Source organism: Lipotes vexillifer, unplaced genomic scaffold (genome assembly GCF_000442215.2).
Source record: "Lipotes vexillifer unplaced genomic scaffold, Lipotes_vexillifer_v1.1 scaffold1329, whole genome shotgun sequence".
NCBI classification, from domain to species: Eukaryota; Metazoa; Chordata; class Mammalia; order Artiodactyla; family Lipotidae; genus Lipotes; species Lipotes vexillifer.
The window spans coordinates 250,831-267,839 of record NW_006797566.1 but is presented as its reverse complement, the minus strand read 5'-3'; the positions used below and the strand labels follow the sequence as shown (position 1 = coordinate 267,839).

General features: G+C 45.6%; 1 protein-coding gene across 1 annotated transcript; it reads right to left on the bottom strand.

Annotated features, from left to right (window-relative positions):
* Nucleotides 1–4,911: 4,911 nt before the first annotated feature.
* On the bottom strand, nt 4,912–16,047 carry GARIN1A (golgi associated RAB2 interactor 1A). Its single transcript, XM_007469679.1, is given in 6 exon segments — nt 4,912–5,276; nt 9,947–10,020; nt 10,022–10,069; nt 11,616–11,862; nt 12,803–12,987; nt 15,805–16,047. Coding segments are annotated over 6 exon segments (906 nt in total). The 5' UTR covers nt 15,958–16,047; the 3' UTR covers nt 4,912–5,077.
* Between the last annotated feature and the right edge of the window lie 962 nt (nt 16,048–17,009).

Sequence of the window (17,009 nt, the reverse complement as noted above, 5' to 3'; positions counted from 1 at the left end):
TTCATCAGCATTTTACATGAACATGGTATACAAAGTCAAATCAAGGCCTGTTATCGAAAATAGCAGTCACAGGACTTCCTTGGCAGTCCAGTGGTTAAGACTCCATGCTTCCACTGCAGGGGTGTGGGTTCGAACCCTGGTGGGGGAACTAAGGTCCCACATGTCACACAGCCAAAAAAAAAAAAAAAGCAGTCACTTGTCCACATACCCTCCATTGCCTCATTCATTTCTCAGAAGTAAATAAACTCTTTTAGATATTTCTTTGAATAGTTATCCTCAGATCTCTCAAAAACACACTTACATTGTTACTTCTTGATTTTTCAGTTTGGGGTATTAGCTACTGATTTCCAACTATAAAAGATGAAGATGTGCTCTTTATCACTTCCCTCCTCTCCCACACCTTACCCCCAACCTCCACACAATTGCCTTTCACCCATCCTCCAGATACAGCTCTTGCTATCTTTGATTAAATCTATATTCTATCTAAATGTACATAGTATTATAAATAGTCACAGACAAAGCATATACTTGAATTATATTTCTTTTTAGTACAATTTTTCTTCTTGGAGTTAATAATTATAGCATCGTTTTGGTTGCTTGGTTTTATATACTATTCTTAATATACCCCTAAACTCTGCCATATGTGTAAACCTCCTCTCATTACATTCAAGCACATCAGGTATTCCACCAGTGTGATTTCTGTGGAGACACATTTAGGCACATTTAGTTCCAATAAGAACTAACTGCTCTGCTGTCATTCCAGGCTCTCCCTTCATCGACATCTTGGATTTCCTTCACTTCTCTCCTACATTGAACCCAACCCTTTCCTGGGTCCATGTTTTCCTCCTTCTGAGGAATTTTAATGGAGTACATCCTCCAGAAGTTTCCAAAGAAATTTTCATAAGTTGCATGTCCAAAGGTTGGAGATTTTTATACCTAAGGATGGAAATGATTCCACCAGAGGCACAAAAATCATTCCACTGATTGAAAACAGCCTGATGCTGCTATTTCGGGCTCCTCTTGCCATTAGGGGAACATGGCGATTATGTATAACAGGGGGTTCTGGAGCGGTTTGAGAGCCACTGACTCACCATCAAAGGTAAAAAGTGTTGCTTCCACACGATAGGGGCAGCAAGGAGTAGGAATGGAACCCAGATGTTCCTTGAAATGCCTCTTTACAGCACCTGCTCAGTTCACAGAAGAGCACATGACCCTACACAGCAAGACCAGCGAGGGCTTAGGTTTTTCAGGAATTAAGTTTTGTGGTCTCCCTACTAAGAGAAGAATCCCGACCGGCTGAGGTGCTTGTTAAAGCGAGATGTACCTGAAATGGAAGGTCATAAATACTAGCTACTGCCTGGTTACCAAGATGCAGAAACAAGAACTTCCACCTGTATTTCTTCCTTTGTGGTGAAATATATAATTTATGTTATTCCTTCTCTCATTATTATACATAGGGTATATTTGGAGCATTTCAATTTACCATTTGATATAGAATTTTTGGAATATAAAGGCAAGATAGAAACAAACCAGGGGAAGAATAGACATTGCCCAGGGAACCCAAATTTGGAAATGGATGCAGTAATTGAGGAGGCTTTGTGTTTTCCCTATAAAGAGAGATTCCCCCACCCCACCCCAAACACAGGCATTATGTTAGTTGAAGATTATTTTTAATACTGAAAATAATTATAGAATAAGAGTGTATACGAGGGGTTTGGACAGTATCAGAGAAGAACCCAGGTCTCACAGAGGATGGCAAGGAGAAACAAAGAAATGACTCCAAAGAAAACGACTAAGGAAGCAATCAGATGGACTTACCAAAAGCTCAAAGTTGCCCAAAGTAGACAGCAAGAGTCAATAGATCGGGACTTCCCTGGTGGTGCAGTGGTTAAGAATCCACCTTCTAATGCAGGGGACAAGGGTTCGATCCCTGGTCTGGGAAGATCCCACATGCTGCACAGCAACCAAGCCTGTATGCCACAATTACTGAGCCCACATGCCACAACTCTGAAGCCTGTGGCTCTAGCGCCTGCATGCCACAACTACTGAGCCCACGTGCTGCAACTACTGAAGCCTGCTCACTTAGAGCCCGTGCTCCACAACAAGAGAAACCACCGCAATGAGAAGCCTGTGCACTGCAATGAAGAGTAGCCCCCGCTCGCCACAACTAGAGAAAGCCCGCGCACAACAACAAAGACCCAATGCAGCCAAAAAAAAAAAAAGGAGTCAATGGATCAAAGCAAGACAGTTTGTTATAACAGCACAGCAAACAGCAGGAACATCAGCATGGCAGTGCCAGGCCCCCAGTCCCCACAGGGCAACATGATGGGCCCAGGTGAGGGCTATGCCTGCAGTGGATTACATTGCCCCTGAGGAACCCAGGTCTAAGGGCTCAGCAAACAGTAACGCAACAGTAACAAAACCAGTGTCCTTCCCCAAGAGCAAGTCATCGTAAGGTAGTCATGTGTTAGTCACCTTGATCTTTTTAACTGCCTATGTGACTAGCTACACAAATGGCTCAAGGTCAGAGGACAGCTAGGCCTTGAAATCTGGCTTCCTCAGCAAGGATATACAGAGATGCTTGAGGCCATGGCAGAGTGCCTCTCTGAACACAAAGTCAGACTGTGGTGGGCATTTGTTATTATCAGCCAGGAGACATCCATTCCCCTAATTGTTCTTTTGTAACAGCCCTCAATTTCCTTTGGGGAAACCACCAAGCCTGCTGCAGCATTTGACGAAATGTTCAATTAGCCACCCTTACCTGAATCCCCAGAGCTGTTCTGGTGTCAGTGCATTCCAAGACTGACTTTTCAGCTGTCCTTTTGATGCCGTGAGCCAACTCATATTTTTCCAATAAATTCCTTTTGGTTTAAATTAGAGTCAGCTTCTCTTACTGGCAAGCAGAAAACTTTAATATAAAATGGTATCTCTTCTCATAATCCCACCAAGGAAACAGACAGGTAAGCAACTACAGTGGTGTGAGAAATGCTGTAAAATGGATACACGCAGGGCACAATGGTAGCACAGAAGAACTCCCTCAATAAGGACAAGTATCATGAGAGCAACAGGTAGAAAATGCAAGGACAGGTATTTGAATAGAGTGAAGGATGTGCAACATCCTTGCACTATTTAAACACATGGTGTATTATGGAAACCACAAGAAATCTGGCATGGTGGAAGCATGAGGTTCAAGGGCAGCAGTGGCCAGTGGAGAGGCTGGAGAGAGGCCTGGCCATTGTGTATCAAAGAGATACACAAAGCAAGGGATACCCTTGCTTTTATCAAGGGTGAAGTGATGGATTTATGTTTCAGAAAGATGGCTTTTTAGAAGTATAGATGGGAAATGGACTGGGAGTAAATCAAATTCATAAGAGTATGAACTTCACAGTTAGACAGACTGGGTTCAGGTCCTGGTTCTGCTACTTGCTCCCTATATGACCTTAAGCAAGTTCTTGAACCTTTCTGTGGCTCAGGTTCATCATCTGTAAAATGTGATCATAGATTATCTACATCCTAATGAGTGTGTCGCTTAAGTGATCTTTGTAAAGTCTTAGCATAGTGTTTGGCATATAGTAAGTTTCTAATGAAATTAGCTATTATTGTTACAATGATGACAGAATCTGGGAGACCAGTTGGGGTTACCACAATAATCTAGGTGAGAGTTGATGGAGGCTTAAACCAAGGCAATAGAAATGAGGATGGAGATCTCCTAAATGTTTGTAAACATACCATATTAGGGATACTTTTGAGAGTGGAATGCATACACATTAATAATGATACTAGAAAAACAGGCATAAATTGGGAAGGGTGGTCACCCTTCACATTAGCCTTTTCTAAGTTCTGCTTCTAGATGTCCCTCACCAGCACCAACAATGTTCAGCTTATTTGATTGTAACATGCTGAAAGGAAATTTGTTGTTTTCATTTTTATTGGAGGCAGGAAGAAATCAACAAACACTAGGCATCCTCTCAGCTCAGAGTCTTTTCTGACCCAGTCTAGCTAGGATTCACCACTCAGCCCAACTGAGCACGCACGAGGGGAGGGCAGTCGTGTTCTTTCTCCTTCCATCACTGTATTACCCACGTGTGAACTATAGGGAAGCAGGTCCTCCAGCCTTGATTTGCAGACCAGGTGGCTCAAACATCATGTCAACCTAAATGGCTTTCCTGTGTCTCCAAAACAGGGCTCAGTATCTCTCCCATATGCTCCCTACAGGCAAGTATCATGTCCATCTGCCTTGTTCTCTCTAATATACCCAGCAACTGGTGCAATGTCTGGCACCTAGCAGGAGCTTGATAAATGCCTACTGAAGGCTGTGGTAGTATTCCTCAAGTCAGTATTCCCCATTTGTCCAGAGGTTGGTCAAGGGTCCTGTTTTATCCCTGATATACACAGACACTGTGTCTTCCACTTGGGTTTCATTAGGTCCTGGGTAGGAAGAGTCAATCAATTAGGACTTCCAGTGATGGGTGGTCACCATCTTCCTTGACAGAAGCCCCATCTTCATTAGCAACCAAAGTTTGCATGGCCAGGATAGCCATATCCTGTCATAGCTTTACCTTAACACAGGGAATGGGGCAGGAAGACTCACGTTCTTATTTGAGGTAAGTGGGGCAACACAAAAACATCTCCTAGTTGATCGCCATCATTCTCAGGATTTCTTTCACTTTGGGCTTGTAGCAGCCCTGTCTCTGTTTCCCCCTATCCCTTTGTAAGAGGAAGTTGGATTCCTCCCCAGGTCCTTTCCTCCGGACTGGCTTTCTTGGTTTTGCTTGGCTGTTTGGGGGTTTCAACTGAGCTAACAGAATGTTTTTTCCATTTATTTCCCAAGGAGAGAGCTATTGCTCCTGATTAGTCCTTCTCTAGCCCCTCCCCACCTCCACCCCCCATAGCACAACCTATAACAATTAGGGACTCACTTGGAGGTTTATTGGTGGAAGTACTGAAGCACCTTGTTATAAACGCCACCTTACCTCTCCCATGGTCATCTGGGCCACAATAGGAAAAGAGCATTATAGAAGGTTGTAGCAAGTGGACTGAATGAAGCCTGGGAAGATGACCCTGTTTTGGCTAGGTGTTAGGGTCCCAGGAAGTTCTCTCCTAGGGAACTGGCTACAGGAGCCTGCAGGAAGTGCTCCTTTGGATTCTCTTGTTCCCAGAGACTGTGGTTCAAGGTGGCTCTCATGGGTATATTCGAATTGACAGGGGATGCCACTGGAGAGGGTGTCTTGTCACAGCAGTTGAAATTGTCTATTTCAGTGGTGGTATCGGTGTTTCTGGAGTAGCCCAGTATATCGGGGTCATTGAAAGCAATAGAAGAAAAAGAAAGCGTTGTTAAGAATCTAATTTTGAAACTTTTAAAATTATGTCTTTTCCAGCATGAGTGCCTTGAACCTAGATCTAAATATGGAAATGATGGGCAGTGACAACACGTATTTATGGCATGAGGTACCTACAAGCAACTTGAGCAGAGAAAGCCAAGCAGGAGGGAGGCTGGAGCGAAGGCATCTCTGCTGAAGTGGAACAGATACCCCTCCAAATCTTAAGCCTTGCTTTATTTATTTATTTATTTATTTATTATTATTTTTTTGCGGTACGCAGGCCCCTCACTGTTGTGGCCTCTCCCGTTGCGGAGCACAGGCTCCGGACACGCAGGCTCAGCGGCCATGGCTCACGGGCCCAGCCGCTCCGCGGCATGTGGGATCTTCCCGGACCGGGGCATGAACCCATGTCCCCTGCATCGGCAGGCAAACTCTCAACCACTGTGCCACCAGGGAAGCCCAAGCCTTGTTTTTATGTGTTGAGAATGTAACATGTTATGAGTCAAAGGCAAGACCTGAACCCACTGGGACCTGCCTGATGCCCACTATAGCCTGCCAGGTATCAGCATAAGTGCAAAGAAAACCTCAGACAGTTCTCCAAAACAATAACAACTGAAAAAAAAAAATCACAACCACTTGTGTGTCTAGAAAAACACACACTGGGCTAAAATTTTTTTAAATTTTGAGTTTAAGTGAAATACATGCTTATTTTAAATGGAAAAAAAAAACCCTATAAAAAAGCACCCAAAAGAAAATAAAAATCACTCACACTTACTATTCAGAGATAAGTACAGTAAGTTTGTTTTTTTTCCCAGTGAAATTAATTTTAGGGTTATTTAGCCAGAGACTGGCAATATGGCCTAATATCTAAAAATGTCTTTGCCACAAAACACCTAGAAATGCTGGATAAAATATAATCTACACAATTTTAAATGCATTGTTAAACTCACAAAAAGTAAAGTAAAAATCCCAGGGACCAAAATTAAAGATCAGTGAAGTATGAGCTAAAGTGGGGCTGCCTGAGGGACTGGCCAGTCTTGGTGACCCAGGCCTTGGGTTTTTATGGCCACGTGACACAGGAGATAAAGTCTTGGGCCTGAGCTGGGTAGGGCATTAACTGAGGTATTTACATAAGTCCAGGACTTTCAAAGCCACCTTCTCAGCACCAGAAAGAAATCTGGGACACCAGAAAGAAATCCATCCAGTGCCACAAGCTCATCTATATCACCTTGGATTCTGGGTCAAAACAAAAGTCTCTGCTGAAAATTCTTATCTTTGGGACTGTCCCAATACTGGTTTGAGGTCTGAAACGATATATGGTACAAGAACTTCCAAGCTGAGAAATTAATATAAAATCTTTTGGGGCTTCCCTGGTGGTGCAGTGGTTGAGAGTCCGCCTGCCGATGCAGGGGGCACGGGTTCGAGTGCTGGTCTGGGAAGATCCCACATGCCGCGGAGCAACTAAGCCCGTGTGCCACAACTACTGAGCCTGCACTCTAGAGCCCATGAGCCACAACTACCGAGCCCGTGTGCCACAACTACTCAAGGCCGCATGCCTAGAGCCCGTGCTCGGCAACAAGAGAAGCCACTGCAATGAGAAGCCCGCGCACTGCGGTGAAGTGTAACCCCTGCTCTCCACAACTAGAGAAACCCGTGCACAGCAACGAAGACCCAATACAGGCAAAAATAAATAAAATTTACATTAAAAAAATTTTTTTTTTCTCCTGAGCCAGTAATATCTCTGATATGGAATCAAACTTACAATGGCTCTTTGGGGTTAACCCTCGCCCCTCCAATTTAGGCCAACATGAGTCCCACAGAAAAAGGCCTTTTTGAGAAAAGCTCAGATAAAATATTACAGCTACAGACAGCTCCAAGGCCCACAGGGTATCAGTATCTGTGTGAGAGGAAGAAGAGAGAAGCAACAGGGCATCTGATGTGCCTGTAAACAGGAGAGCTCCTACATCTCCCGCAGCTTCTCAGTGGAAAGTGCAGCCAGCCAATTTGAGAAGGAAACTGGAAGTAAGTGCAAGGGGTCCGTGGTACAGTCTGAAGAGGCTGGTGAAGTATGTGCCTTAAGACCTCTCAGAACCACCAGAACACTCTCCCTTGCAGGACGCGTCCTCAAACAAGGAAAACCCACTGGAAATGGAATCCAAATTGAGTAGGACAGGAACAATAAAAGCAAAGGAAAGAGAAAGGTCAGGGAAAGATAAGAGAGAGGAACACAGCCGTGGAATCCTAAAAAATACAAGGCCATAAACACTTCACAAAAATGACACAAGAGGGAGCTCTGGAGCCCAAACCAGAAAGCTGCCTTGACCAGCCCCTCACCCGCAAAGGTTCAGGAAAAACGTTCACATCAGAGATCATAATCCAAGGCAACACAAAATTATATAAGGAAGAAAGAGGTTGGGACTTCCCCAGCGGTCCAGTGGTTAAGACTCTGCCTGCCAATGCAGCAGGGTGCGGATTCGATCCCCGGTTGGGAACTAAGATCCTGCATGCCGCCCAAGGCGGCCAAAAATTAAAAAAAAAAAAGAAAGAAAGAAAAGAGGCTATGAAGCATCATAAATCCTTACAGACAATGAATGCACACTAAAAAGATGTGCCTGCAAAACAAATGAAAAGTGCAACCTAGCATTTCAAAATGAGCTAAAAGACAAGGACAGAACATATGAAAGAACAACTAAGTCAGAATTTAAAAGATTTATAGGAATTCCCTGGTGGTCCAGTGTTTAGGACTCTGTGCTCTCACTGCCGAGGGCCAGGTTCAATCCCTGGTTGGGGAACTAAGATCCCACAAGCTGCATGGTGCAGCCTAAAAAATAAAAATAAAAAATATAAATAAAAGATTTACAAATGTGGTGATAAAACTGAGAAAAGAATTAGACATTTCTAAAGAAATAAAAATTACTTCCTAAATGAAGCCTAAAGCCAGAAAGAACACAAAAACAAACAAACAAAGCAGATAATGCCTTAAGAGAAATAGAAGGGTAGAAGCAGGAGAGTTTCAAGAATAAAAAAGAGAAAGTGGCAGGTAATTAGATACGCAAAGATGATCCAACATACAAATAGTAAGAGTACCCAAAGATGAAAATTTTACATTATAATTCAAGAATGCTATCTTGAAGTTGAAAAAAAAAAAAAAAAAGACTGGAAAGTACATATAAAGGCGCACCATGACCTGGGAGAACTGACCCAGCATGACCACAGCTGGGACCCTGCCCCAGAGCAAGGCTATGAAAGCATTGGGAGAGAGGATGTGTGGAGAGTCCTTTGTATAGAGCTTCTCCTTCGTTCCCCTCCAGCTGAACAACAGAGGCTTCCTAGGAACACCCAGAGACCTTGAGCAGTGGCCCCTGGGGTCTGGGAGACCCAGTAGGTGGTGGGGCACAACTCCCACCCAGGAAACATGGAGGGTGGCAGAACCAGGAGAGCAGGTTTCTTTGATGACAGAGTGAAGAGGAGATGCTTCTGTGTCTAGGAGGCACAGTCCTCCCTCCAGTAGCTTGTCAAAGCCTGAGAGGACATTTCCTGAGGACAAGATGTCAACTGTACCGGAGAGAAAGAGCCCGCCTCGAGCCACTGCAGACCCTACCTGCAAGGACTCCCTTAAGGGTGAGGGGACTCCGACAGCTAGTGCCTGAGTGCATGGACACCTGCAGAGCCAGGGCCTGAGTGGGGGGCCTTGCATTGGGGTGAGGACTTCAAGGAACCCAAGAAAGCTCCTAAGAGAAAAAGCCAGCTTTAAAATCAGGAAACAGAAGGAGAGGAGTGACAGTCCAGTCCCCACATGAAGGGCCATCTTAATATGAGGCCAAGCTGACTGAAGGGGGGTGATGCGATCACTTTAGAGTTTTGATAATTTTCAGGCACTGGATGTTTTAATTTCAGAACTGATGCTGCTTTTGCAGTTTAAAGGGACCAAAGAACTCTTTTATATTCTAAGAGGGAGCCCATATATGCTATGGGACCTGCTCAGAGACCAGCTTTTATCCAGGGGCAAGAAGACAACTTCTCCCGCTGAAAAAATTATAAAGGAAAGGAAAAAATTTTGCATTTTGATGATACCCTACGAGTTGTACTTCTTCAATGTATCGATTGAACAATCTTGCTTTGGTTTTCTATCTTGTTACAGAAAGAATCTAACACAATGACTTAGTAGATTAGTAAAACTTCGGAGCCAGCAGTGGTCTCCCATGTGGGTTAATGTCTATTCTGTCCATTTTACAGAATAGACAAGTGAGGCAAGGAGGCCTTGGGATTGTCTTACCCAAGGGACCCTTGCGAGTTGGGACTGGAGATAGTCAATATATAACTCCATGAGCCTGCTTTATTAATTTATTCATCCCTCACTCCTTTTACTGGACACATTCCATATGAAAACACTGGGGTTTACCTAGGGACTATTAAGATCAATCAGCCTCGGACCCTGTTCCCAAGGACAGGCTTATAATAAAATTAAGGGGACACGTCACATGCAAAGGTCTAAAGTGAAGAGAAGGAACTGAGATGGGTAGGCAGAGGGTGTCACTGATCGCCGCCCCGCCCCCCACCCCTCCCTGCTCCATGGCTCTGTGCTGCGGGAAGGGATGCCAGCGCTGCCTGCACGGAGGACCCACCTGTCTGCTGTGAGCTGGGACCTTCCTGAGAGATTCGAGAAACAGTCACTGGTCTGCTCGGCTGCCAAGAGCTTTCATGGAGCTTTCACTGGACTGGCAGGATGACAGGAGGCTGCTTCCAGACTGGATGGAGAAATGTGCAGTCAGACGGCCAGGTCTGCTCCCTGATAGCCCTTGGCTTCCTCGGGCCATAACCCTGAAGGAACTCACTTGTGTTTGCCAGCCTAGTCCTGGGAACCTGCTCCTTCAACATCAAGCCCTCGAATCACGAGACCAAAAATGAGGCCCTAGCAGGATCACCTCCTCTGCCTGATGGGCTGCTGTGGCTATCTGCCCAGAGCACAGGCTCTGAACCTTGTGAACCAGAGCAGCAGAGCTGACTTTCAAAGTCAGTGATAGAGTGCCTAAAGTATGCCACTTACATGAGACGAGGAAAGTGTTTCCATCCTGAAATCTGAAGGTTTAAGGTTATCCGATCTATCAAGCTTTTCCCTCCTGACCTTCTACCCTAAGCAGGTACTGGGAAAGCCTTCTATGGGTCAAAAGAAAAGAAAAGAAATCCTTAAATAAACTAAAAGGGAAAAGCAAATCCTTAGGGGGAATATTTGCAAAAACTTGAGATTAAAGGCTTAAAAATCCTGATACATAAAAAGCTCTGGTTTACAAATCAATTTAGAAAAATGCAAAGCTGCCAATAGAAAAATGGCCAAAGAACAGAAGAGCCAATGCAAAAATAAAAAAGGTCAGTGTTCAAAGTCATTGAAAAATCAGAGAATCCACTTTTTTTCAGCCTGTCATACTAGAAAATTAAAATTTATACTTCTCAATTGTGATAAGGATACAGTGACACAGTCACTCATATTATTGGAGAGAGTATACTTTGGTATGAACTTTCTGGAAATAATCTGGCAGTATGTATCAAGAGCCTTAAAAATGTCTGTACCCTTTGAATTCTGCTTCTAAAAATCAATTCTGAGAAAACAATCAGAAATGTGGACGATACATAGATGCTTGTTGTAGCATCAGTTAAAATAATGAAGTCAGAAACAACTCTGAATGTTAAACAGCTCTGAACGAATGATATTAGGGGAATGGTGAAGTAAATTTTAACCCATTCATACAACTGAATAGCATGAAGTTACCAAAATGATGTATATAAAGGGCTTCTAAAAGAAATGGGAAAATGCTTATGATATAATCTAAATTGGAAAAAAAAGCAACATTCAGAAATGTATATATATTTAATGTCCTCAAATATATAAATTAAAAATTAAGATGAAAGAATAGAAGGAAATATGCCAAAATGTTCCAAGTGATTGCTTGGGGCTGGAGAGAAGTAGGGGTGATTTTTCCGTAATTTTCTGATTTTCTTCAGTGAGCATCATTCCTTTATAACGCTGAAAAAAAAAAAAAAAACCAGCAAAAAACAGCAAACAATTTTTAAGTGAGTGAAGTACCTTATAGCTCTTTTTTTTGAAAACAAAATTAATTTACTTTTTATGTCTGTAGACCTCAATTTGGTGTGTGTGTATCATTGACCCTTGAAAAAGAAGTCTGCTCACCCCCACACAACACTAGACTGTAATACCCATCAATTCTCGGGAGGTGATATGTTTCCAATTCCCAGCTGACCCTACGGATCTCTTGGCGGGATCTTGGTGAAACTTACTGTTTCGGTGGAGCTGCAGGGCAACTTGGGCACCAGGCAGTGAGAGAATTGGATTCTCGGATCTTTTATGGTGATAGACAGACCTCTCCGCAGAATTTTCACCAAGCGGATCCAGAATGGAAACACAGCCTCTGGGTGTTTTTCGTGGAGCCTCAGGTAGTAGATCTTTTCAGTCACTGTCCTAACCCTCAGGATGCGTTGCAGCCGGTCGCAGATTCGTAGCTCCACATACTTCAGAGGGAGAATCCTGGACACAATCAGGAAATTCCCATGGCAAAGGCATCAGTGATTTTTAATCAACCAAGCTGGTGCCTTCCTAGAGCTTGGGTCAACCTCACTAGGTGCTCACCTCTGCTTGGGGGACACCCAAGGGAGAAAGCTCATGAGTGGGAATGATCACTAAGACCGACTCTTCTCTGATTTCCAGGGCCTTAGTTATTAAAGAATCTGCCCACACCAATAACAATGGCTGAGAGTCGATGTATAATATCTCATTTAGTCCTCACAACAACCCTTTGATGAAGGAAAGATAAGTAGTATTAATTCCATTTTACAGAATTTGAAACTGTGGCTCAGAGAAGCTAAGTGATTTATCCAAGTTTAGATCTTCTTAAGTAGGAAATGGAACTAAGGTTTTCTGGCTCTATTTTCAGGTCTCCTCCTCCCTAGATCCTGATTAACTGTGCTGAAAGATTACGAAGGTCTCCTGTACATCCAGTATTTTTTTTTCAATCTCAACAGCTCATAATCCTATTTGACTATCATATCGCTCACCTTTCTTTTTGAAAACCTCTAAGTCAATATTTACCAAAAAAAAAAAATAAGCAAAAGGAAGCCAAGATTCTCAAAAATTAGGCCGAGACGGGGATTGGTGCTCTACCACAGCACCAAGCACAGTGCTTGGTACACATAGATACTAAGAAAATACTTGTTAAATGAATGAATGAAGTCTATATAGTTCATCAGCTAAAGAACACTGTCCTTTCTTCTCAGCTGAAGTCCAGCAAAAACTAACACAACATTGTAAAGCAATTTTACTCCAATTAAAAAAAGAAAATTATGTTGCTAAAAAAAACAAACAAACACAAAGGCCACAAAATAAAAAAATAAATAAGTAAAGTCCAGCTGCAAAACAACGCAGTCATTCATTCTGCCCCTTCTGGCCCCTCCCTCAAGCCTTTCTTTACCTGCTGAGGGTGATGACTGGGGCACTATCAGGTGTGCTCCAGGGGGAAAACTGACCCTGGGGCCAGGTGACATTGGCCATCAGGAGGACGTTGGGGAGTGGCAAGGAGGGCACCGAGGAGGTCACCCCGAGGATCACAGTGGTAGACCCGTCACAGACATCCATCCAGTTCCCGGGTTTAGTGACCTAGAAATCAGCCCCAGGCACATGGGTCAGAGGGAAGCAGAAGACAGGGGTGGAAGGTTACAGATGCTAGAAAACGGCTCTTCAATTTGGCGACAGGCTTAGAGCACCCGTGCTTCTTGCAGGTGTGTGGCACACTGGACTGGGTCATGACCTGAATCTATCCTTCCTGTGGGTCTCCCCAGAGAGACTTAACTTCCTTGGCGACAGGAATGCTGTGCTGCCCTTCTTAGAGTCCTTTGCATTACTAATTTTAAAAGGATCCACTAGTAAGAAGCCAGCACAGGTTCCTTCCTTCCTTCCTTTTTCTTTCTCTTTTTCTTTCCTTCCTTCCTTCCTTCCTTTTTCTTTTTCTTCCTTCCTTCCTTCCTTCCTTCCTTTCTCTCCCTCTTTCTTCATTCATTCATTTATTGGCTGTGCTGTGTCCCCGTTGCTGCATGCGGGCTTTGTCTAGTTGCGGCGAGGCGAGTGGAGCCTACTCTTCGTTGCGGTGCGCGGGCCTCTCACTGCGGTGCCTTCTCTCGTTGCAGAGCACGGGCTCTAGGCGCGCGGGCTTCAGTAGTTGTGGCGTATGGGCTCCAGAGCACAGGCTCGGCAGTTGTGGAGCATGGAACCAGTTGCTCCGCGGCGTGGAGGATCTTTCCGGAGCAGGGATCGGACCCGTGTCCCCTGCATTGGCAGGCAGACTCCTATCCACTGCGCCACCAGGGAAGCCCCAGCACAGGTTTCTAATGGTCTGGAAGGGAGATTGTGAGAAGAAAGTTCCAGAAGGGAAGGAGAGTGAGGAAAGAGCTGTTGAACAGAGAAGACCTATAGGCAGCCCAACTTGAGGGAGGTCTGGGGAGCTTCTCCCAAGATGAGGGAGTGCCGGGCTTGTTGCTGGGTCTTGAGCGTAATAAGGACCTGTTCTCTTGCAGCACTCGGGCCTGCGGCAGGACAGGGAGGTGGATGCCTGGCACTGGGGCACAGTGTCTCAGCTAAGACACCCCTACCTCACTCTCCAGGGCAGGCAGAGAAGCACCAGGTCTGTAGCCTCTAAGGAACCACAGGGACCAGGGTAAGGAACATCTGAGGAGTGACCCCTACGTTCCCAAGACCAGAGGGCCTTCTCCCAATATCCTAGGCTTTGTAAGACCATCGGGGCCATTCACAGCCCGTGGTGGAACTGGGGACCAGGGGGAAGCCCCAGGAATGACTGAAATGTTAGTTCCCACAAGCCTGAGTAGATGGTGGCCCAAGAAAAGTGAATTTTGATTTTTGAAAAAAAAAAAAGGAACATTTCTTGGAGCCCATGTTGTGGAATGAAATTCATATGTGCTACAAAACACAGAGGGCCACACACACTGAGAGTAATAAGGAAATGTTTGCAGGTGATGTTTCTTGGCGGTGACGATAGTGACGGTGATGCTGAGGGGAGGGAAGGGAGGGAACAGCATAAGTTCAAGGCCGCTTTTAGCTCTGCCGAGGGCCAGCTTCAGCAGGCAGTCTTCCCCCCTCCCTGGCACAGTCTGAGTCTCTTGCTGCCTGAGTCACCTAGCGTCCATCCAGAGAATCTAAACGGTTTTAATACTAGGTCAAAGAGAACGTATTAGGAGAATAAACCTGCCACCATAATCTCACACCCAAGGACATGACTAGAATTTGATATCTTGAGTCTGGATTTCCCACGATACTGCTAATTCTCCTCTGAGTGTGTGTTAGGCACGAGCATGCCACCCCCTACGCCCCCTATGCTGCCAGCTGGTCGCCCAGCTCTGCAGCTCCCTGGGGCGGTGCAGGGACCAGAGAGCACCCAGAGCCATGAACCTTTGGGGGACCTCGTCAGAGAGTAGCTCGCTGCTCTGTGAATTCAACTCCACCGAATGGATTCCTGACTGCAGACCCTCCCGTGCATTCCAGCCTCCTGCCTTCACCCAGGAACTTGAAGTCCCTCTTGCCTGGAAGGTCCTCCCCTTTCTCTTCTACCAGTCTCAGCAAGACCTCAAAGACCAGCTTACGACCCCGGCTTCTGGGAAGCCTTCCACAACTGCCCAGGTTGAAGGGGTGCTCTGCTCATGCTTTGGGGTTCAGCTAGTCCAAACCCTCTGACGCAGAGCTTTCTTAACAGCTACCATTTTATACTATGTCCTTTAAACCTACAAATTCACAAGCTTCTTGTCCAGGGACACTATCTGATCTCTCTTTGCATCTCCTGCCTCTCACACAGCTTGCTGACTGGTTATGCCATACATGGAACGGAGCACAGGTGGTCACCAGCCAGACCACTGGAGGGAAGTGGGTAGCACCTTGGTGAGATGTCACACGATTGAAATGACCGCCCGGCACTCCTGGTGTCTCCATGCTTCCCAGGCCACAAACACTCACTTCCATAGGTCATATTACTACTCTTCTGGGGGATGGTAGAATCTGGGCAAGGCTAATTTATCCAGGGACCTTGGTCTCATGCAAGGGTATCTGTATAATAATATCCCAGAAAGAAGGTTGGGTTTCAGAGCAGGGATTCCTACAGCTGCTTTCATCCCCTCTAATCAGCCAGTGTGGACTAGCGGCCCCGGGAGGGTGCCTGCCTGGAGAGTGGGTTCTGCTGTCTCCTTCTGCAGGTGTAACTCTATTTCCTGAAAGCATTTGACCTGCAGGGAGTCCCGTGATGCTGTGGGCACAAACTGAGGTGAACTTGGGACCCAGACCCTCTCGTTTCTCTGGCTTTCCTGGCTTCTTCCTCCTCCCCAGGGCTTTCAAAGGCCTTGGCATTTTTGGACCAATCCCCGGGAACAGGTTTGGAAAGGGAAGGAGAGCTGGCCCTGAGCTGCACAAGGGTACCTGGATAAAGTTGCTTTCAAACACCACCGAGCCAGAAAACAAGTTGAATTCTGGAGAATGAATCAGTCGACAGAGGAGGCCGTCTTCCACCCCAAGTTCCACTCCAGGGCCTGGTTCCATGACCTCAGGTGGGAGGCTCCTAATTTTACTCATTGGTTCTTGGGAAGGATGGGCTGGGGAACATCCCTGGGGCTCCACTCAGACCCAGCCCAACTCCACGGTGTTGGTGTGACCACCACTCCCCCACCTCCACAGCTCCACCTCCCCTCCTGACTTACTGGCTGTCCCCCAGGCTGGGAAGGGCCTGTCGGCTCACAATGGCAGGAATGACATCAGGGAATGTGACGGGTAACAACAAGAAAGGGAAAAAAAAAAAAATAGGCAAGGAAGGACTGGGGGGTGAGCAGGGTGTTTTTCTCCCCTTTCCTACTCACTACAAACTAGCAATAATGTAGCCTGCTCCATTTTTCAGTCAATCTCCCCACACACATGAGGAAAACAACTCTCCCAAGGTTATGGCCAGACTGCAAGCTGCCACAGCAGCAAGGGAGGCTATCGGGAAACCCACAGCCTTCAATCCTCCCCACTCAGGGCGAAGCCTCTCACAAAAATTTTCACTGTAAATGTGACCTGTTCACCTGATGTCAGGCCCTCACTGGACCAGGAGAGCTCAGGATAGGGCCCGCAGTTCAGCTCAATCTTCCCTCCTCCATCTCATGGGATAATTTTCTTTTTTTTCTTTTTTTTAACGCCAGGCTATTTACAAACCAAAGAGGTTTATTTATTTGGAAACTGAGCAAATGAGGAAGTGTGATACAGTGTATGCTGGAGCATCACAAAAAAGACCATGAGAACCAACTGTTAAATCTCCAGGAATTTTAATGAGTCAGTTGTTAAACACGGCCATTGTTAAAAATTTAATAATATAGGGCTTCCCTGGTGGCGCAGTGGTTGAGAGTCCGCCTGCCAATGCAGGGGACGCGGGTTCGTGCCCCGGTCCAGGAAGATCCCACATGCCATGGAGCGGCTGGGCCCGTGAGCCATGGCTGCTGAGCCTGCGTGTCCGGAGCCTGTGCTCCGCAACGGGAGAGGCCACAGCAGTGAGAGGCCCGTGTACCGCAAAAAAAAAAAAAATAATAATAATAATAATATAAACTTACAATTAAATAAGTTGTATAAAAAACAAGGTAATAAATGCCCAAAAC